The sequence below is a fragment of the Parus major genome, chromosome 1A (assembly GCF_001522545.3).
Source record: "Parus major isolate Abel chromosome 1A, Parus_major1.1, whole genome shotgun sequence".
NCBI lineage: Eukaryota > Metazoa > Chordata > Aves > Passeriformes > Paridae > Parus > Parus major.
The window spans coordinates 19,541,494-19,564,862 of record NC_031773.1 but is presented as its reverse complement, the minus strand read 5'-3'; the positions used below and the strand labels follow the sequence as shown (position 1 = coordinate 19,564,862).

The following is a 23,369-nucleotide window of genomic DNA, read 5'->3' as shown; positions in this document are numbered from 1 at the left end:
TTTAGGACCCATCACAGTTCCCTTAAGGTATGTTATAAAAATACATCTGCTGTGAGGATAAAATCAGAAGGAGCCATCCAGGCTAAGTCAGGAGACATAACATTTAATAATCAGCTGCATGTGAAGACCCATTGACTTGCTGAACGGTGAGTACTGTACAGAGTGGAAAAGTCTTACAGACCTTCCATCACAGGTATAGTAACAAAGGGGACCGTCCTTATCTGTGTTTTTTTAATCATTTGGAGGGGTTCATTAACACCATAGATATAAATGTGATTTTCTCTTTGCATAGTTGTTTCTAACCTCACACAATGATGGAAATTAGAAGATGTGAAGAAGATTAGATTGTAGATTGGCATTTATTTCTTTGATTCGTAAGTGTTTATAAGGCAATAGTACATATATTCACTGGGCTACTGCTTTCCAAATTCTCCATTGATTTCTCTTCTGTTATTTCAAAGTCACCTTTATTGAGATATGCATCTGCTACATTCTCCTGTCAGAGACAGGGTACTAGGCTGAATAGACTTTCAGCTTAATCCAGTCTAGCTGTCATAAAGTTTTACAAACTGTAAGTTCCAGAAATGTAAAGGATCAAAATTATTAGTGGATACTCAAAAATATAATACAATCATACAAAATAAATACTATCAGGACTCCTTTACTTTACAAACATATAAAATGAACTTACTTGGAGGGTGAGAAGAGGGAAAGAAATCCTTCCATTAGAAAATATAGTCACAAAGCTTTGAACAAATAAATTCACACACGGCCGAGTACACGCACACACGCATGCAGGCAGGCATGCACGTATGTACACACACAGGTGCACACATACACGCATACATACACACATGCTTAGAGTTTACACTGCGTTCTTCTGATGCCATGATTATTATTTTATTTGTACACCCACCTTTACTGCACATTCTAAACAAACAATAGACAACAGTATAAGGACTCTTTTTCCTTAAAACTGCAACAAAACAAGTCTCAACATTTGCAAAACATTCCTTTATTATTAGAAATAAATTATTTTGTATAAAAATTAGCATGCATTGACCATTGCATTTATTTTAGCATAACCCAGGACTTAATTCAGTCAGCCATCACAAGAAACAAACTCATCTTCTTTTACGAGTTGAACAATGTAGGACAGGAAAGGAAATTGTCACAATCACAAAAATAGTACTTACAAATATAACATCAGACATGATTTATTTCAACAGCATTTTTTTTTCACAAGCTAACATTTGTTTTCCTTTTGTGATTTGCTTCCTTTTGTGAGTGAACAGTTCAGAAGCTTGACACTGTGTCTCTGTGTTATAAAACTGGACTTTTCTTTCCCCTGTCTCTTTTTGCCTTTTGCTTTTGTTTAATCCTTGTTCTTTAGGAGACTGACTATTGATTTCAATGTAGTCTACTGATATTTTCAAGACTGAATTCTGGTGGTGGTAAAGTCTATGTTTGCAAGATCCAGTCCTGCAGATCTTCCAGTGAATTTCATCCCTGCTCAGTTTGCCTGATTGCTGTAACTGACATAAGTTGTCTTGGTAGAGGAGGCTGTAAATCAAAAAAACCAAAAAAAAAAAACAACAACAACAACAAACCAAACCAAACCAAACAAAACAAAACAAAACAAAAAAAAAACAAAGTTCAGGATTTTTAGAATCAAGAGAGGAGGAAAAAAAATTTCCATATTTAGCATTTGATCTCAGACAGTGTCCTACCACATTTCCAAACAATATGGTCCATGTTCATGGAATAAAGAATGTTTAAGGATGTATATAAGCAGTGTATAAACTGGATCTCAATTTCTGTGTTCATGCCCACTTATTTTGTTTATGAAATGTTTATAATGTTTATTAAATGGGAAAGCAGAGGTCAAGAGAAGAGAAAAAACGATGAGTGATTTCAGCATACCCACAACAGAATTTCAACACCTGGTATTATTTTTTCTGAATTCCATATAGACATTTCTTAATTTAGAGACTGGATTTTTCTTTCTCTTCTACCGTTTGAAGACAGCTTTGCAGCTAGTGGTGGTTTGTCCATGTAGAAGGAGGCTTATGGTCCTTGAAAGGAACAAAGCTTAACCCCCTCCAAATTAGAGAAACTGAGCAGACAGTCCCTACAGAACATATTATTTGGAGAAAATGAAGGTCTCCTTATATTGATGGTCAGCTGATCGTGCCTTCTTTTGATCAAAGCTGATACTCCTTGTTCAGAATGAGGCAATATGTTGAGGGAATTAAACAGCTCTACTGTTGCAAAACTGAGCAACTAGAAAACTTTTATGGAAGTTTGTTTCAGGTTCTAGCTCATACATCTTTGCTATTAAGAAATATAAAAAATATGCTATAAAAATATGACTCAAGTCATATCACGCAAGGTTAATATAATGGTTGGAGGAGGGAAGTGGTAACATAAAGTCTCATAGTTCTCTAATTTTAAATCAATTGGGTACATGTAGAAACAGATTGCTGGGGGACTGAGTCTCTTTATTTCTCTATAATGTCTATGTTGCACTGCATAAAGAGGAATTTGACTTTCTAAATATGTTTTATATTCCGTCTGCTATAGACATGTTCTGCTTATGATAGTGAAGATTGCAGCTAGCAAGATGAAAATAAGGGGATGGCAAAAATGATGCCTGGTCTATAGATTCTATTTTCTATTCCCATACCTTTCTTCAATTTTTTTATTTTTTCTGTAGAGAGTCTGGTGAGAACAGCTGAGAGAGGAAAAGTATTCTTCATTCTAACTCTTAAATTCAGCCCAAAAAATCTGATTATTTGTGAAGAACAGACTACAGAATCTGAGAAATGACACTTTCTTCTGCCTCATAGATTAAACTAAATAAAGGATCACTAAAATTGATGTAAATTAATAATGGTTAGTGTAAATAAATTTACTTCTGTATTTTTGTCATGTTTTCTTAGATTTTCTGAGCAATTTGAATCTAATACTTCATTTCCCACTTTTTTAAGACACAACAGAACCAGACCATTTAATTCACATATTACTATAATATTTTTCCCTAAGAATGTATATATAAGAATGAATATTCAAATGCAAGCTGCAAAATGTAATCTTTCTTACTTTCACTTGCATAGGTAGTTCCAGTACTTTGTGTCTAGAAAAAGTTAATTCATGAAAGGACTGCTTTTGGCACACAAAGCAAGTCTTGTTCATAGTTGATCACAATATTCAAGCACCAACATGAAATAGCTTTATTTGCATGTATTGGGACACTTGAAGCAAATATAGCCTCATCTACATCTTTCAGATCTTTCAGATGGGATGTACTGCTCCTGTCTGAACTCTCTCATGCTCCCACAGCTGGATTTCTGAGAGGATTCTATTTTTTCTTTTGGCCTGCTAAGTTCCTACTCAAAATAATGTGTGACTGATGAAATGGCACCAAGAACTTCAAGCATAGAAGAATGTTTTCCCAGCTAATAAATAACAGATAAATGCACATCTGAAAACTTGGGAACAAAAGGGCAGAAAGGTTAGAGCTTATTTTTTCCCCTTTCCCTGAAAGTAGGGTCACAGAGATGATCAGGTTAAGTTAGATTACCACATTATCCTGTATGAACTGAGTTGAGTTCTGTGATCACTTTACATGTCCATGTTTTCAGCCCACAGCAATGTAACATAATCAGATTTTTCCCAACTCAGTAAGATGAATTATGTGAGGACATTTGCAAGAATACAATACAAAATACAAAAGTAGTAGTTACCACACCTCAGCTGATATACATTAATTTGCTAAATTGCTGTAACTTTGTTGTGCATCTGAGAATTAAACAGATTTGATAGAATTAATCTAGAGTTGCTCAAGAAACAAAAATTATCCAGTTGATTTCTGAGTGCTGTTACTTTAAAAAATTATGGCACAGGAACTTTATGTAGAAAATAGTTTGAAATATATTAAAACTAATCTCATATCCAAACAATGTTTGTGGTGGTTTTTTTTACTTCATAAATATTGCATGTGTCTTTATAGTTCTGTGGAATAAGTCTACAGTTCATGTTTGGGGACCTGAAAGCTTCAGCAGCTGGTGTCCTGCTCTTAAAGACTGCTAGCATTTCACAATAATAACATGAACAACATTTGGCATATCTAGATGGTAAGAAAAAGTAATGGACTTGGCTCAAAAAATTTCTGAGAATAAATACTCTTTTACAGCTGCAGTTGCTACTTTGTTGTTGGAATGAAACAAAAAGAAGAAGAAAAGAAAAGAGGATCTAAAGCAATGTAGAATGATTATTATTATCTGACCTATATTCATTTAATGTATTTGTCATTCACTTCTGTAACCACATCTGAATGGGTTTTTTATCCTGTTTCCCAGAAAAATTTGTTTTCCATTGAATACGGACCTATTTCCACAAATAAACACGTCATGTGGAAGACAACATAGAACAATGTGTATTATATGGAACAGGACAAACTAGATAGAGCAGAGTTGTCTCTGGATGGGAAGCAAAAGGGATAACGTGACTATCTCATCCTGTTTTTCACCTAGTTATGAGCATTGCTATCATGACTAGTGTTTGTGCTTGGTAAATGAGGGGAAACACTCACTGCCCAATGCGGGGATACTAGGAGTAGAATGATATTTTATAATCAGTTTCATATGCTATCACTGAAAAGAAAGAGCTATCTCACATGGAGTCAGTGCAAGAAGAAATTTTGTGGTATTGAGAAGTTTGTTACAAGTGACACAGTGAAAAGGACTTCTGCTGCATTGTGCACTTAAAATTCAGGGGAACCTTCAAAAGCATTGACAATAACCTTTTCAGGAAAGAGAGAAACCCATCTTGAGGCCTAGAACTAAATTACATAAGGAGAGCTATCTGGAGTGCAAATGACTGAATTGTTGCGTATGATGGATGAAAACCTAGTGAGGATATACTCCTATTGAGCTCAGAATTATATAGATGTGTTACTGTTAAAGTCTTGTTTAGAGCACAGTAAATAAGCATTACCCTGCATACACACACTACAGGAGAAGCAGACTTGCTTCCAGTAGCATCTGTTTCTATGAATTATGCATAAGCATAGTTTAAGGAATACCAGTCACAGCATTTCTTAATTAGGTTCAGTAGATAAACATCAGACTTCCATATTAACACTCTTTCTCACCCTACTGTGAAAACCCTGCTTTACCCTTTCCTTGGAAGTTTATCATTTTGCACACTCAGCAAAATCCATGTCTCTTTTCCTTCTGAGTTTGCTTTTGGTAACGTCTGAAGAGCTGCAGAATTACTGAGTCTTTTATATTCTTATTCTATTATTTGATCCACAAAGAATATCTATGCCTTTCTTGTTTGTCCTTTGTTACATGTCACAGTCTGAAGCCGTATAAACCCACAGCTCACGCTAGCAGTTTTACACATTTTGAAGGGTCATGAGTTTTTCCAGTGAAACAGTTTGTTCTCTCTATCCTCCATGTATCAGCAACTGTAATATGGCACAGTTATGGACTACTTTTATATAGTGTTCAATCTGGCAAACTGATAGATTTCAGTGTGGGGTTCATTTTCCAGAAATAAGTACAATATTTTAATGGAAACTTGGTACTGCCTTGTTTCAATGTGCTTAACCAAAACAGTACCATTTAAACATCAATATCATCCAAAAGCAATAAAAATTAAAAATAAACCATATTGTTTGCAGTAAAATGACTGAAAAGCTTAGCTGTCATGGCTGCTGCCCATCTAATGTAACATCTAATTTCCCAATAGAAAACAATTCTCCGTTTCTAAAAACTAGGGACAAGGTTAATGTCTTTGCTCATATTTGATCATTATTATTATTATTATGAAGTCCAGTTTATAAAATGATATGTCATGTGGTGGAATGGGAGCTGTAACCTGTGTTTTCTTCTATATCAGAGCAACTTAGAGATGTAGTAAGGTTCAAGAACTTTCCTGACATGGGAAACAATTTTTTTCCCATTAAAAACCTACAATATATCAGAACATGTAATGATTAAGCTTCATATAAATTATGATTTTGTACCAACATGAGAAAGACGAGAACAAAAACCCAGATGGGAAACATTATGCTGGGAAGTGTTATTCATGAGTTGTGATAAATGAACAATCCAACAAATATTAAGGTAGAAAGGTAAAAAGCATAATTTTCACTTCCATATCTGACTGCAAAATAAAAACAATGTTAGCTGTTTTCATTACAGATTTTTTTCAACAGCCTTTGAGTTTTGAATATACAATGATGACCATAGATACACCTCATGAACTGTCAGGACATACCACTGGCACAGCAATGTACAACACATCAAAATAGCACTAGCTAAAAGAAACAATTGTTAAAAGATGTGGCGTTTCAAAATCTGCTTGTGCTTATTTTTTTATTTTTTTTTTCTACTAGCCTCCCGTGAAAATCAATTTCTGAAAATCAATTTCTTTGAAACAACTCTAGACATTCCTGCATTCAGCAGTACATGAATTCTGTCACATCTCTGGATTCATGCAGAACAAACAACAAAAATAATTAAGTTTATTATTAAAAGAAAGTGCATTCTTGTGAACGTACGTCTATTAAGATGTGCTGCCACTCTTGACCAAGTCTACAGATGACTTACTGTTGGTTTCAAGACTTTCACACAGTTCAGTCTTGACCTCGCCATTTGGTCTGTCGTTTCCTTTTTGTGACAGTTTGCTTTGCATTGTAGCAGCTGTCACTACCGCCTTGAAGCTCCGCTTCCGTTTTTGAACATTCTGCTCTGGATGAAAAATGATAATATAAACCTTGGGCATGTAGAGCATGCCCAGAGACACAGAAGCACTTAAACTCATGGAGATAGTAAGTGTTGTTGTCTGGATGTACATCTGGGGAAGGAAAGAAACAACAAGATAAAAATCATTGTTATATCGATTTAATATAAGAAGGAAAACAAAGTAGTAATCTTAAAAGTACTGTGTGGAAAGGGAACATCAAAAGGACCCTTGGCTTCGGTTGCTCTTAATTATAACTGTTCTTAATTATAGGCTCTTTCCTGTTGGGTTTATAACCTTAAAAGTAGGTGGTAGAAACAACAAAATGAAACTTCATTCTCATAAAAGTAACAAAGATCCTGTAGCAAACACATTTTTAGAAAAAACAAACCAGTATGTCTGGACAAGAAAACAGGAATGACAATAGAGCTAGCCTTGTGTCATCTATTTTAACAGACAGAAGCCTCTACACCAATATGCCACATGGTGATTCAACAGTATGTGCAGCATGGCTCGACTGACAGCAGCATAATGCAGAATCTAATGGAATCTTTTATATAGTCTGTGAGTTTCAAGCTGGAAAAAAAATTAGTTTTCCATAGTGATGCTTGAATATTCCTGAGTGTGTTGGGGGTTGGGGTTTTTTTTGTTTGTTTGTTTTCCATCCCACTTTTGAATTCTAATCACAGTGCTCTGTTGGCACACAATCAAGTTATTAATATGTCATGGTCCTAAGTAAGAAATCAGGAAATTGAGGAACCATGAAATTACCTCACAGAAGACCTCAGTTCCCTATAGATACAAAGGAAAAATCTGGCATTTCAGAGCAAGTCTGGCTATTTTTTGTTATCATCTACAAAAAGAAGGTAATTCTGGTCTTCCATAATACCATAAAAGAAAATTACAATGATCACCCCATAAAAACAGACAAAAATTTCTATGTGAAGAACTATTCAGCTAGTATATAAGCACTACTAATTGTAACTCTGCTCAAAATTTATCTTTTCTTAGGAAATTATTTTTTATTAGCTATATTATGAACAAAAAATTCCTTTAGAGTTCTGTGTTAAGGAGGAAATCTCTCAGTAATCCTCGTTATACTGAAAAAGATACTGAAGTAAAATAGGCTCAGTGCCTTGGCAGATGACTCAGTGACATTGTTGTCAGGCACGATTTTAAGCACTGGCCAACACTATCACATTAACCTAAAGATAAGGTGGTAAGTCTGTCTGCAATGTCAGCCTCAGATCATCATTTTTTATAAAGTGCCTTTGGGTGACTTGGCCCCTGGCAGAAAAATAGAGATATAATAAACTGTTGTGCACTATTATAGCAGAACATTTTTAATGTCTTTCAGCCTACAAAGTTTTTCCATTAGATACTTTCTCCTTAGAGATCACAAATAAACTCTGCTCTCTCACTTAAAGGAATCTTTGGTAAGAAAACAACATGGATTCTAAATGACCTTTTAAAGTAGCTGTATAATTGTACAGAAATAAAAATACTATGCCAAATACTACCGTAAAAAGATAGCCCAATCTACTCTTCAAGAAAACACAAAAAATCCTTCATAATCTGTAAAAAGCTCAACTTGCTTTCAGGCACAGCACCAGCCTGAAAAGAAAATCAGGACTGTCTTTTTGTTGTGCTGAGGAAAGTTACAGGAGCAACACCTTCCTTCATTTCAATCATACATCACTTCAGTACTTGGGGAAAATAATATACTCTTTTCTCACACAAGTGAAATAATTCCATTCCTTTCAATCTCCAAAATGACAGTGGTGTGCCTGAAAGCAGAGCTATATTGTGCATGAACATTTCCAATGAAAACATTACCTGGTCACATTAATACAGAGGTTTTTTCAGACTTCTGTGGAATGACCTCTATGCAGATGCATGATCACATGCAGACAGCACCAACATATTTCTGTTTCTCCTTAAACCAAATTGACTGATCTCCAAACAAACTGGTACAGCAGTGGCTTTTAGGGTTAAGCATTGAATTAAGTGGCATCCAAAAGCAAAAGTATTTTGGTTCCTACATATGAATACATTTCCTAATGGGATTTTCATGAAATCATTGTAAGCAGTACATTTTAAAAATTGTATTGTGTATGAAAGGTCCATTTAACATAAAGATTCTTATTGAACCCTTACCTTTTTTTTAAAACCCAAGTCATGGCAGTTAAGTGCTACCTAAGCCTCACCCATGCATTCTGTAGCAATGCCTGGCATTGAAATATTTTCAGTTTTTTAGTTCTTACCAAAGTACTCAAGTTCTAACACTTGTTTCTCTCTCATGGTTCAGTGAAAGAGTGACATGATAAAAAAGATAAAGCTCCAAAGTTTACAGGATAAAATACATGCATTGTTTTATTAGTAACATTAACAAATCTATACATTAAATTAGATCTTAATGATCTTTCTAGCAATAAGAGGTGTCACAGTGCCAGGATCTTCTCTTAGTGTGTCAGTGTCAGCTTGAAGGTTTACATTCAACTAAGCTGTGTAAGTGAAACAACTCTGAATCTCATCATACACTGAAAAATTAAGATTCCATGGGCTTTAGCACAGGTATTTTTATGACATATGTCATTACATCTAATCTATTTTCTGTGCACTTAACTGATGATCAGTGCAACAGCCTATTTAAAAAATCCAAATCACAGTTAGTTTCATATTGACAATTACAGTTCATATGCAATGGGGTTTATTTCTAATGGTTGCTGTGGTTTTGAACCTGCCTCTATAATTATTGAAATTTCAACTTTAGGGTGAACTGGGAGTTTTCAGATGAGACAGTTTTCAAATAGTGAATATAGTCTTTAAGGAGCTTCAGATTCAGGGATCCTGTTTTTCATGGATCTCCCTTACTACTTACACTTTAATAAAGCTATTGATAAAGAAGGGTTTCAAGACACTTGCTAGGCCTTGAGGGAAAGGCTTTGAAAATATCCTGACATGCACACATTGTGTGTGTGTGTCTGTGTGTGCATCTGACTTCATAGGCTAATGCAATTGTATACTCAGCTGGTGGCAGAGTAGTGTATGACAGTCTGAGTCTGATTCCTTTTCCAACTGTAATCATAGAATAGTTTGTGTTGGAAGTGACTTTTAAAGGTCCTCTGGTTCAGACACCCTGCAGTGAGCAGGGATATCTTCAGGTTGCTCAGAGCACCTGACCTTGAATATTTCCAGGCATGGGGCATTTACCACCTCTCTGGATAAACTGTTCCAGTGCTTCACCACCCTCATCATAAAAAAATCCTTAGTACTAGTCTGAATCAACCCTCTTTTATTTTAAAACCATTATCCCTCGTCCTATCTCAACAAGCCTTACTACTTTTTTAAATGGTTGTTTGCAAACTGAGACTCTGCTTATAGGAAAGGAATATCTCTTGCTTTTAATCCTTCCTGTCTTTGGAATCCCCATTCTTGCAGCCTGATGAAGCCCAAGTCTAGCAAACAGGATACCACACACACTTGGTTTGACTTTTGACTGACTTTTACCTTGTTTTATTCCTGACAAGAGGACAATGATGTTTTATGGCTGTGCATTCTGGGTAGTTTTATTATTCTGGTAACTACCTGTAACTTTTACAGAATTAGATGCTCTAAAAATCAAGGAGCAACAAAAGTAGTTCAGTTAATAAGATATGAGGTCTGAATAATTTTTCATGTGTCTCACAGTGGTAGCTCACTCGAAGTTACAAGAGAATAAAGGTCCCTTTTTTACAATGATTCAGTTACACAGAAATGAATTTCACACCTAAATCCCTTCTGAGCTACAAACTTTTTGTCCAATAGTGCCTTTCACAAATGTAACAAAGACTGCTATATCTATTCTCCTTGTTCTTGACAGTCAGAGGATATGTCAGGAAACGAAAATCACAGTAGTGCAAGGAGAAACATCCTTTAAACTATGGGAAATACTTGAGGCCTAAATAATTTCCTGTCTCTATCTTCCACCCCAACCCCAGAACTGATACAAGACTTTTTATGTACAATTTTAACTTCAATTGACAAAGGATTCATCACAATATGTGTAAAAGATTTAGATCTGCGCTCAGACACATGACTTCTCTATCCCACAAGTGACCTGGACCCTTTCCTCATCAGAAAGGTCCTACAAGCTTGGTAGTATAGCCTTCAGATTATCCTAACTCAGCAGCTAAAATAGATAATGGCCATTGATTGCAGGACTATGTATCTCTTTCTACTTTGAAACCTAAAATGGTACATAGGAAACATTGGGCCAATGAAAAATGCTATTCCAGTAAAACACAGATACTCTGATGAGTTCTCCAGTTTGAAAGTACTTGAAACTGAATTGCCTCCTTGATAACCTGAAATAATTCCTCTGCATCAAAGCAGGTGTGTGCACTCAATTGTCCCAGTGAAGGTAGCTGAATGACTGCCTCTCAGCTAGGCTTCACTGTTTGGCAATCAAATATCCCCCAAATCTCCAGTATTGTGGATCAGTTTGGGGCTTGCTGAGGCAAAGTTCAACACAAAGCAACTTCCCTCACTAAGGGAAAAAAAAACAAAGCAATGCCACAGCCTTGTCCAGACTGCTTCCTTGTTTTGAGTCCTCCCCTATTTTTACATATTAATCAGAGTCTCTCCAAAATTGTTGATTTTTCTAATGCAATTTATTTTTTTCTTCTACTCAGTATTAATAAGTCAAACAGAGAACAGACTGTTACTCAGTCTGTTCCCTAATCTGGTTTTAATAGTACATACTGGAAAGGCGGGACATATGGCTATTGTGATGTCTTGAGTAAATTTAATCAGTTTTCCACTTTGGCACAAGCTCTCTAACTCCTGCTAGTTGTAACACAGATTAAAAAGTCCAGCAGAGAGTGAAGTGCAAAACCACTGAGGGAAGTCTTGGTACATCACAAACTGCAAGTGTGCCTAGCATAGACTCCACTCAGCTACTTGCAGTCCAAAGAGAAGTGGATGTTTGAAAAGACACAGCTGGTCTAATGACTCTCACTGGCTAATTCTATACAATTTGCCCTTTAGAAGCCTCTTTGTCTACAGGATGGAGCAATAGCCTTGGTATCAAACACCAGAGTTTGAACCATCCTGCTGAGACAAATAAACACAGGCACTCTTGAACATGTCCCACATTGCTAGTAATAGAGCAGAAGATTGAATTATGATTAAATTTTTCCTTTATTCTTGTTATCAAATTCTATATGTCTCTTAAGTGAGTCTTCTCAGCTGCTTCAGCCTGTTTCATATTATAAGGACAGAACTGCAGCAAGCTTTGTTTCCCAATAGGTTTTTTTGATCTCATTTCCTCCTTCCACTCTTCCCTTCATTCTCAGCTGCTAGAAACCTCTACCAGATCATTTCTATCCAGGAGATAAATGATACATCATAAAATGAAGACACATATCATCTCTCTACAGGCATCCCTCCTATTGGGAAAGACAGCAAAATGGGCCTTCTTTCTTTGTGGTAAAGACAGTATGAGTCTTTTTATTTCTAGGAAAACAGTGAAAGCATTCATAGCCATCTTCCCTGTGCTGCAGAACATAGTAGGCTTAGAAAAAAGACAGTCCTTTTCTTCTTTTAAAATAATGTGCATGCCATGCACTACAATTGCTTTCATGTGTGTTGCTGCTTGCTGAAGAGTTGACTGGCTGACAAAAATTATGTTTCACAGTCCAGTTCACAAATTAGAAAGAAATGCCATGCAATGGATTCCACACCAAAGAGCAGTGAGGAAAAGACTGGACACAGACAAATATATATGAAATTCATTTGAAGCCAGGAGAATGTAAACAAGAGGTAACAATGCTGGGAAGGTGCCAAAAACTAACCAAAGGACTCATGCTTCTCTGCAGAACCCCATAAACTGACACCTACAGGATTTTATTGCTTTCACTGCAAAGCATACTTTTCTATCTTGACCTGTGGCAAGAAAATTTTTTTGAAGGAAAATAACAGGTAAGAGTCAGTCATTACTTTGCTTATATAACAAGATTATTTCCATGGCATAAGATAAACTTAACTGAATGAGTCTTCTTCAAACATTTGTTCAGTTAGAAAACATGGGAAGCTCTGGCAGATATATATCTTTTAGCTTTTTAAAAACATTCCTTACCAACCTAGCAATTAAAATGAGGCTTAAAGAAGGAAAGTGAAAGTCTTCTCAGAAACATGAAAGTACAACATCCATAAGATGATTATCTCAAGAAGAAAGTGTTTTCTTCACACAGTAGAAGAAAACAAATCTTGAGAAAAATATGATCTTTATTTTTAGTTTTAAGTTTCTGCTGCTTTCAGAAAATTATGAGAAAGGAAAGCTCTTATAACTGTTTTCAATTAAATATGTGCCACATTTAAAAACTATGAACTTCCATTAAAGCTTGGATGTGAGAGGAACTATAAAAGCTTGGAGGAGTCTTTGTGGAACACGCATATATTTGCATTTCAGAAACTGAATTATGGTAACTATTTCAGATTTTCCACTTAAGTCTAATTTTGACCTTACCTGCAATATTTATAAGGTCAGGGAGAGGGTCCAAGGAGATATTTTGGTGTTTTTTCAATGTGTAAAAGGGGAGCTGGGTGGGGGGTGGTTATAAGAGAGACAGAGAGAGACTTTTTACCAAGGCCCGTAGTGACAGCACAAGGGAAAGTGTCTTATCCTGGAAGACAATAGATTTTGATGGAACATAAGGAAGAAATTTTTTGCAGTGAGGGTGAGATACTGGCACAAGTTGCCCAGAGAAGTTGTCACTGTGCCATCCCTGGAAGTGTTCAAGACCAGGCTGGATGGGCCCCTGAGCAACCTGGCGCAGTGAAATGTGTCCCTGCCCACAGCAGGGGGGTTGGAACGAGATGTGCACTTAAAGGAGCCTTCCAACCCAAACTTTTCTATGACTGCACGAGTCATAGCAACATGGTACCTTCTTAACGTGGCAGACAATAATGTCCATTGTCATTTCTATTAGCAAACATAATCTCTTAGTTTAACATTCTAAAAAATCAAATTTTTTGATTGGTTTAATTCCTTGGTTTTTCTTGTCTTCTCTTTGCTTGTTTCAATCTGCCAGTTTCAGATGCTTTAGCTCCTCCAAAATTTCTAGTTTCAAAAAGCTTTCTGTTGGGGAATTACCCCTGTAGACAGTTTTACAGATAACATCACAGAACACTGGCATCAGAAATTATGATGTTTTTTGCCAGAAGTTGGAGAAGATTAGACAAACCAGTGTTGCATTATCAAGCATTCTGCTCACTGGAAATAAGCAACATTTTTGAAGGGAAAGAAATGTTTCAGCTTTACTTCATCTGCCACATTTATTACAATAATTTAAATATTAGACTAGTAATAAACTAAAGTTTGATTCTTCACTGTGGCCCATCCTCAGGATATACATGTCAGGGAAAATCCTAAGTACTGCCTTGCAGACTTTCAAATTAATTTAAAATATCAGCATGTAAGTTGATTATTTTTTTTTCTTCTCTTAATTTCTCTAATACAACTCATTTTTCTCCTCAGAAATCACACTATCATATAGCTTGCATATACCACAGCACACAATTTATTGCAGTTTTATGTTTTTTAAGGTCCATGTGAGCCGTATCTTTCATCAACATTATTGCAAATAGAGTCACAGTTTTCAGTAATTGACCAAAGACTAATCTATGTTATGTCTGTTGTAATGTGTATGTCAGTCCTGATATTCAGGAATACTGAGCTCCAAAAGATCAAATAGAAATTTAGTACTGATGTTTTGTAAAGCTAAGCTAAAAGAACTTCCAAATACATGTAAAAAAAAAAAAAAAACAAACTGTAAAAATAATGGAATAAGACTGTGTTTCATGGCAAAACTGAGAAATGAGATTAATTAAATGAATTCTTATTTACGCATTAATTGAATCTTCAACATAATGTACAAGTAGGATTTTATGGTATATTGTGTTACACTTAAGATCTTATTGACAAAATGCTAAACAAAGAATTTATTGTTTGCCTAATTAAAATCTTAACAGCCTACTGAAAACCATAGCAAATCTTATTATTAATCCAGTTACAATTACACTAGCTTTTCTTTTCATATCATTTAATTATTACAGGAAAATCTCATTAATAATACAGCTAAATCTGTATACACGTAAACTTTTGAATATCAATCCCTTTTCTCCAGCGACACACACCTGGTCTCTGCTCCTCTGGTTTCTAAGGCCAACAGATTTAGCCCTCCACAAGATAAATAAAAAGAAAGGGAAATTATGTTAAAGAGACAGTATCCCGAGTCCTTGATGCTGATGTCTGGTTTTTCTTCTCCCTTGGTCTTGGATCTGGCTGAAGTTGTATTCACACATTTTCTAATACTGTGTACTTATTTCCTCTTTTTTAAAATTAATTCTCCTCTAAAATCAATCTGCACCCATTAACAGCTTATTCATTGAAATTAAGTCCCAGTTACTTTGTTACTGAGTGCTTTTTCAGGTTTGTTAGATTTTTACCATGTACAGTGTTCAGAGACCTAAGCTGAAGCAAGTTGGGCAGTACTCTCCCTGCTGCTGGACAATTGTTTCCACAGACATCATAAGTTCCAGATATTAAAAATTGTATTCCAAAAGCCCACATTGACACCATAATATAAAGTGTGCAGCCTTTTTCTAGTAACAACACATCCCCCCACACACATATTTATTGAGCAATAGCTGTGTTCTCTGTAAAACCTTATTTCCAACTTTATTTGATAAAAAATACTCCTTTATTATAAGATTTCCAAAGGGCCTTCAAATTATTTTCATATTACTTTCAAATACATCAATATTAAAATTCTCTTTTGTCAAATACATTCTAACTTGCATAACCTATCTAGATATTTATTTGATATTTATTTTATCTAGAATTTAGAGAATAATTTTACTTTTGAATTTTTATCAGTTTTACAATAATTTATTTTGTGTAAGTGGTTTATTATTAATTAGGTCTTCAGGTATCTACTTGAATGCGGATTGAATTTACCCTAAATCTAAAAAAGTAGCAAATATGGCAGGTATGCTATTTAAAATAAATGTTGATTGAAACATTTTCAATTATAATCCCTTTGAAAACCTGGGAACCACATCTCAGAACACCTAACACTCAAGGACCCAGTAGGCAACCCCAAAATTGTCATTTTCATATGCACAATTATATAGTGATGAAAAAGAGAAAGAAAGAAAACTGCCTTATAGTGGTCTAAGGAAAGATGTTGCCAATAAAAATAAAAATATATTGTGTGAATTTAATTCAAATACCAGGATTAAAATAATAACTCAGTGTTCTGTATAACACAAAGGTCATTGATATTGACTGACACATTCTTATAACTAGGATATATCACTGAGTAGAATTTTTTTCTTCTTCAGGTTTGAAATACATAGAGTATTACATTTCTGTCTTTTTTAAATTCACAATGCTTCCTGAAGATATATTACCTATGCTCATGAAGCATAGAAAAAGGTTAATCCTAACTGCTGGTTTAATACACTATTAACTATATTTAGTTTATTTTTCTTCTGAAGTCTCTTAAAGATGCATAATACCTGAGCTAAAGAGGTAACTCTGCCTAGAAATACTGTAAAACAGCCTCTGAATCTGTAATAATTAACTTACAACCAGTTGGTTTGTTTGTTTTTTTTAAATGTTTGCTTATTTAGTGCACATAGCTTAAGTGTCAGAGTTTAAGTACCTGATAGAGACAAATATTAAGTGAAGTACACTTGCTCAGAAGATAATTTTATTTAGCATCTTCAAGCAGGACATAATTAAGTTACTCTGTCATACAAAATGATGGAGGCTTAAACAAGTAACAGCTGGTTACCCCAATGGCTGTACAACTGAAGGGCAGCCTTTGGCAGGAAAAGCTGTGCAAACACAATCAATACATTATGCTAATGGGAACAATGTAATGAGCAAGGAAGCAGCTAAAACGGAATGACAAAAGGAAAAAACAAACAATCAAACGTCCCTGCAGCCCTTAGCAAGCATTTCATTGCAATTTGTGAAAAGAAATCTTACAATGGCTGTACTCAAGTACTAGTCTTATCTAGAAATGTTTGTTGTGCTCATTCCTTATGTCAGAATAAATTTAATGGCAGCCAGATGAATCCACTGATGGCTGCTTACTTGGCTTCCATGAATTTACACAGCATCATTCCAAGTGATGAATTGATCAAAACTTATAAACTAATAAATTTTTTTTTTCATTAATTTTATCTCTGATATTTTAGAAGAAATGAGTTAACTAAATTGCCTTATAAAGTAGACTTAAAAATCTTCTTATTAGAAAACTATTTCCTCTCTGTTGCTACTAATTTCTAAGTCTCACTTGAGTGTTTACTTGCCTTGCTGTCATTCTGATTTATTTTGTCCTGTAATTGATTGTGACATTACTCCAGTACAGATTTTCTGTTAGATTTATTCACTGCAGAAGACTGGTGTGAATTCCCTAGCACACTCTGGAGCAGGAAGAAACACCCACTAAGCTGAGCAGGATTTTAGAAGCAGGCATCAGGTTCTTAGCTTCAGTGCAGAGGGTAGGTATGTTGCATGCTCAACATGGTATGTTCTGTGCTACAACTAACCCACAGCCCTTTCAAAGTCCACTGTAAAAGACTTTCAAAGTAAGTGTTTTCAAACAAGACTTTTGAATGAACCTGTGTCACATGCTAAACATGATTGTTCTCTGCTACTCTGATAAGTTTTAAATTTCTTTGTCTATCTGGAAGATTCTTAAGCACAAAGCAGGATTCTGCTGACTTACAGAGAAATGTGCAATATTATCTTAGAGGACCATCTCTGTGCTATCTCAGGAGGGGATGTCAGGAGAGCAACAATGTAGAGCAGTGATGATGTATATACCTCCCCCCTCCACCCCTCTGCCCTGACCATGAAAACTATCCTTCTAACTTTCACCTTCTTTTTGCTATTAGTATGTTAAGGATAAATTGAATATAGGTTTTCTGGGTTGATTTTTTGGATTTTTTTTGGTGAGGATTTTTTTGGTTTTTGTTTTTTTGTTTTTTAAATTTAACTGCAACCTTCTCTGGTGAAGTTTCAATTAGTTTATCCCAGATAATAAAGGAGTGAATACAGTGTAGTCCTTCCAAGATTCTTATATGTTATTATTATTTATATATTTGAACCCTCAGAAGCTACAATCTCAGTTACCTACTACAATAGGTAATACTGCATAATAGGTACGGTAGGAAATTAAAATATGTAATGCTGCATACTAGATTCAGCATTAGAATATCCCTGATGTCAGCATCCAACATTTGCTTTTCCTGTGTCATTCCTACCTGTCAAGAATATTAACCCTGAAATAAAACCCCTAACATTTTACCTTTTCTGGAAGTAATGTCAGAAGATAGAAACATATCTATAAGGTATGCAGAAGTAAATGTGTATAAATTTCACTGCAGAACCAACACCAAGGTGGGCTTGTGACTGATTCAGAGATGACACTAGAATGCCTTGGCTGTAGTATACTCAGGGGAAATATAAGTGACCCAAACATTTATGTTACTCTCACAAATGCAGTTAATCATACAAGGTGAATCTTCCACACTGGGGTGTTCAGACATCCATCTGATCTTGCTATGGTAAAACTGTACAGAGAAGATAAGCCAGTGTATTTCCCTTTAGAGAGCTGAAATACTTCCTGTACAGTCACTGTTATCATCTGCCACAAGACTAGGAGAGATTTGTTCCAGGAGAGCCTTTAAAGATGTTGTCTGCAAGGGCAGAGCAGACCTTGATTCAAGCAGATTGTGAAGTATAGCTACCAAGAGATTTCAGTTTCCTGAAATCAGTTTCCAGCTGTTAAATTTGAACTCTAGACATGGGAATATGTTGGCCTGAACCATGAGAACTTGGTGTAAAATCATCTCTTATCTTTTTAACATCTTCAATACTCTGATCTACTGTGTTATATCATGGTGTCAGCATTACTGCTGGAAGGGAAATGGCTTATCCCTTATTCACTTCTCAAAAGTGCTAAAAAGAGGCTTTGTACCAAATCAAGACCTGTTTTTTCCCTTGAGCTGAAAATCCATAAAACTTTACAAGAATCCAAATCAGTTTAACTGAATAATTTGATTGCATTCCTTCCAAAATGACTTTGTTTCACTTATAAGTATAGTTACTTCAGGGTGGAAGGGACCATGGGTTTCTAGTCCAACATTCTCCTCAAAGCAGAGTCAGCTGGTGCAGTCAGACCTGGTGACTCAGGTCTTCATCCAGTCAGGTCTCTTAAGCCCCCAAGGACGAAGAAAAGCTGTACAGCCTCTCTGGGCAACTTCTGGAACTTCACTGCCTTCAGAGGGAAAAACATTTTTCCTTTTAGCCATACTAAAATACTTTTGTTTCAATTTATGTTCATGGATTCCTGCTCTCCTACCACCACCATTGTGAAGGGACTGGCTCCATTCACTCAGTGACCAAGATAAAGGCACAAGGGGCTGCTGTTCGGTCTGTCCAAAGCTCTCTCTGCTTCAGGCTGAACAAATCCAGCTTCATCAGTCTCTCCTCACTGAGCAAGGGCTCCAGCCCCACAATCATGATGGTCCTTACACTGAACTTGCTCCAGGCTACTGCTATGTACCTTAGGTGGCAATGGGAGGTCAGTATTTCAGATGTCTCCTGAGACCCAGGTGGAGAAAGGTAATCCTTTCCCTATTTGCTTCTGTTAACAGAGCCCAGGAGGCTGATGGCCTTGTTTGTGACCACAGGTCTGTTAACTCATGCTCAGTTTGATGTCTGTGAGACTTTCGTGGCCTTTTCTACAGAATTTCAGTCAGTTTTCACCCTGTACCACTGCAAGGTCTCTAGTTTTCCATGTGCCAAATTTTGCATCATGCCTTGTTAATTTTACATGGTTTCCTGTTGGTTCATTCCTCCATCCAGTCTTTGTATGAAACTTTGTATTCCTCCATCTATCTTTGTATGACAACCCTTTCTTTTAGCAAATCAGCAATTATACCCCACTTTGTTACATCTACTATCTGGCCATTGGTAAAGATGTTGAGCAGGTCCCAGAACAGACCTCCTGTGGCCTTCAAACAAAGCATGACATAGATCCATGACCCTCTGATCCCTTTTATCCAAACTGACTCTTACCTATCTGATGTACACCCACCAAGACTACAACAACCTAAACCTAGGTACCAAAATATTGCAGGACAAAATATTGCAGTGTCAAAAGTCTTGCTAAAATCAAGGTAAATGACATTGCCAGCTTTCCCCTCATCCACAAACACCCATGTCCCATTGATGAAGGAAATCAGGTTGGTTAGGTATGTTGACTATTTCCAGTAAATTTCTTCTCCTTCATGAGACCAGAAATTTGTTCTGAGAGTGTTGCTCAATGACTTTTCTAGGGACCAAAGTGAGACAAATTGACTCACTTATATAGCTAAATGTTTTTAGCTTTCAAAAGTGTTCTTAAAATTAAGTGCTACCTAGTTACTTATCTGAAAATGTGAAAAGAAAAGGTGTCACCACAAACTAGATAATAGTAGTAGTTATAATTAGATGTTATTTCACAGGTCCTGTAATAGTAGTAATAGTAGTAATTAAGACATTGCTGAATTATCTGAAATTTAAAAAAAATGAGTAGTGTTACTGAAAGATCAAATGATTCTATTAATACTTTTCTTTCTTTGTCTCTGTGGATATGCTTGACATTTTGACCTTCTTTCTGTCTTCTTGAACAAATAAAGACTGAGATAAGGATCATATTTTAATTTGCTTTAATTGTAATCAATTTACTAATTATGGATATTTAAGTAACCTAAATAACAATTATCTCAATAATTTCTATTAGAAATTAGTATTCAAAGAAAGACAATGGAATATGGTGAAACCTATGTAAAGTACACGGATTCTTATAAATTTGATTAATTATCCTTATTTTTATGATATTCCTTAATTGAATACTTTACATAAATTAAGGGTTTCAAGTCCTCAAAGAATTTTATAAACGTTACTTATTAAAATTATGTCTTTTTTTCAGTACCACACATCCATTGCTCAAAGCCAACTCAGAATTCAACAGATTGTATGTTTTAAGATGTTGCCAATGTTTTAAACAGAAAATCCCTTTGGTTTATATTCCTATATATTCAGATTGTTGTTGCCCAGCTGCTGTAATGATTAAATAGGACATTCCATCTCTGGAGGAAAACCAACTCAGTTAAGTGAAAGAACTAAAAGGTAGTTTTCCTTCCTCTTCCTTAAAATAAATTTTAAAAGGCAGTTCTTGTTTTTTCTACTCTTAAACTATAATTAATATATGCCATTGTATAACAAAATTACAAAGAGCAGTTGCATGCCAAATGGAACATGACCATGTAATTGCCAGTCACTAGACAGTGATTTTCTGTCATTAAAGAAAAAATAGAGCCATCACTAGATTTGTTAGTTATGGTTCCAATGCATTTAAATACAAGGATCAACATTCTTTTTTCTTTTAAACTAATGACATGATCGATCTGCTTTGCCTTCAGTGAACCTGATTCAATGGGCTAGAATACAGCCTGCAGCCTGCAAAATGGTGGCCAGACAAAGGAGCCTAAGGGAACCTTGTTGGTTCCCTTAACTGCTTTCTTGGACTATTCTGACTTAAATACTTTATCTCACCAGATCACCCATTTTTCAATGGCAAAATTTAATACTTGTCTAAACTAAAAAGCCTCCACCACTAGCCAGTCTGCTGGGGCTGTGCTGTCAAATCCCCTCAGTGTATGCCAAAAAGAGATACTCTTCTGCCAGCACAGTTACATCACCTCACTGAATGACAGATGCAAAACTAACATTAGCTTTCCTCTTTTGGCATAACCACTCATTGGAATTTTGCCAGTGTAACTATATTAGTCAGGTTTGGTATGTGAGTGTGGGTTGGTTAACTTTATTTTCTGCTCTCCAGATATGTCGGCAATTCTTTGTAGACATGGCCTAAGAATACTACTATTAATGGTCAAAATGGCAGCTAACAACTTCTACCTATAAGGTATTCAACTTACTAAAATGTCCTGGAAGATTAAAAAATATATGCTTAAGAACCACAGATTTCTGTTTGATTTGGTCAAAAACAAACAGCTCACTGGAAATGTTTCTTCTAGATGTTTGATGAGAAATGCCATGTTTTTTATCTGAAGATTTTCCTATATTGGACTATTCATAGTTTTGGGGGGTTTTTTTGTAGTGAAAGGATCATATAACATCTTGCCGGGTGTAGCTCACAACACAGCTTGTTTGTATCCTCTTTAGCTGTCAATTTTGGAATTCTATTTCTACATAAACATTGGCTGAACCAATTTTTTTTTTTTTTTAAATTGTGGTTGAAATAAAATAACTAGGGCTGGTCATATGTAAACTCTAAATATTTTTGATATACTACTGCATATACTTTCTGTATCTTGTTCTGTCCAGCAGAACCTCACCATCCCTATGTTAGACTCACTGATTTTATTGTATTTCCCTCAATCATTGATATAAATCTGGAGAACCAACTAGTTGTCTCTGTTATTTTGTCAATGATTAGTAAATCCAGCCTGTACTTCAGGCATCTACAATATTAATTTTCCAAAAGGAATGGGGTTGTTTTTTCATGCTTTGGAAATCAACATGAATAGCAAACAAAGAATAAGCATGGTGTAGTAAGATGTATGAAGTTATTTTATTCATTATTTAGCTTTATAACTGTATAAATAATCTGGCCTGGAGTAGAAGCAGTCAAATTTAGCACACCATTGTTTTTATGCAGTAGTAGTTTGTGTAAATTGTGTTTGTGACAGACTATTATAGTACTAGGCAATATTTTGTATGGAAGTAACAGATGACCCATGACAACTCTAACTAAAATATATTTTTGCTGGTGTTACACAGCTAATAAGCCCATCATATTCCATCTATTGAGCTTCACTAAGAGGTAAAATAATATAAAATGCATGATAAAATACCTGTGAAAAAGAAATCTGTTATTTACCAGCTACACAAATTCTCTAATAGCCACAAGTGATCCTAGCCACTGTCTCCCTGGTGAGCCTTCCAGAATGAACCCTCAGCTCAGGACACTTTGTTTCCCCGTGTCCTACCTTGTAACCTCTTCTGCTTTTATCTCTGAAGGCATTTTTAGATTGTTATTATCTGACGGGTTGCCTGCATCACTGACATAGTATCCTGCCTTCACTGCCTTCCCTGACTGGATGGCCTAATTTTTGCCAACAGGAGCGCTGAATGAAGTCATTATTAATGCCCTGAGACTGTTCAGGTGAAGGCTAAGAGAACTTCAGAATGGAAGATATAATAGGAGACAGGAAGTATGGGAACACTTAGAAGATTAAAAATAATTTCTTGTCTTTCCCCACAGCCTCTCCCCCCACCCTTGCAAAAACACTTTTTTTTTGCTTCTTTTGGGCTGTAAATAGGAACTCTAAAGTTTACATTAGCTGTGTTCCTACCTTTAAAGGGTAAAAAAGGAGAATGAAATCTAAGTCAGATACCATATTTAGCAAATTTGCAGACCCTTTCTCTTGTCATTTTCTTACCAATCAGTTGCTATTTCTGCCACCATTCTCAGCTTATCTTTGCC

The 23,369-nt window shown here is 35.6% G+C and overlaps 1 protein-coding gene across 4 annotated transcripts in view; it reads right to left on the bottom strand.

Moving 5' to 3' along the window:
• Positions 1-340: 340 nt before the first annotated feature.
• The window catches only part of GRM8 (glutamate metabotropic receptor 8), a 307,818-nt gene continuing 284,789 nt past the window's right edge, over positions 341-23,369 (bottom strand). For 3 of the 4 annotated variants that reach the window (XM_015627894.2, XM_033514645.1, XM_033514644.1), the window contains exons 10-11: positions 6,621-6,867; positions 341-1,563 (exon numbers count right to left, since the gene is read on the bottom strand). In XM_015627894.2, the coding sequence (XP_015483380.1) occupies positions 1,514-1,563; positions 6,621-6,867 (297 nt within the window). In that variant the 3' untranslated portion in view covers positions 341-1,513. Of the gene's footprint in view, positions 1,564-6,571; positions 6,868-23,369 lie in introns of all 4 variants that reach the window. The other variant, XM_015627896.2, reaches the window with a different exon arrangement.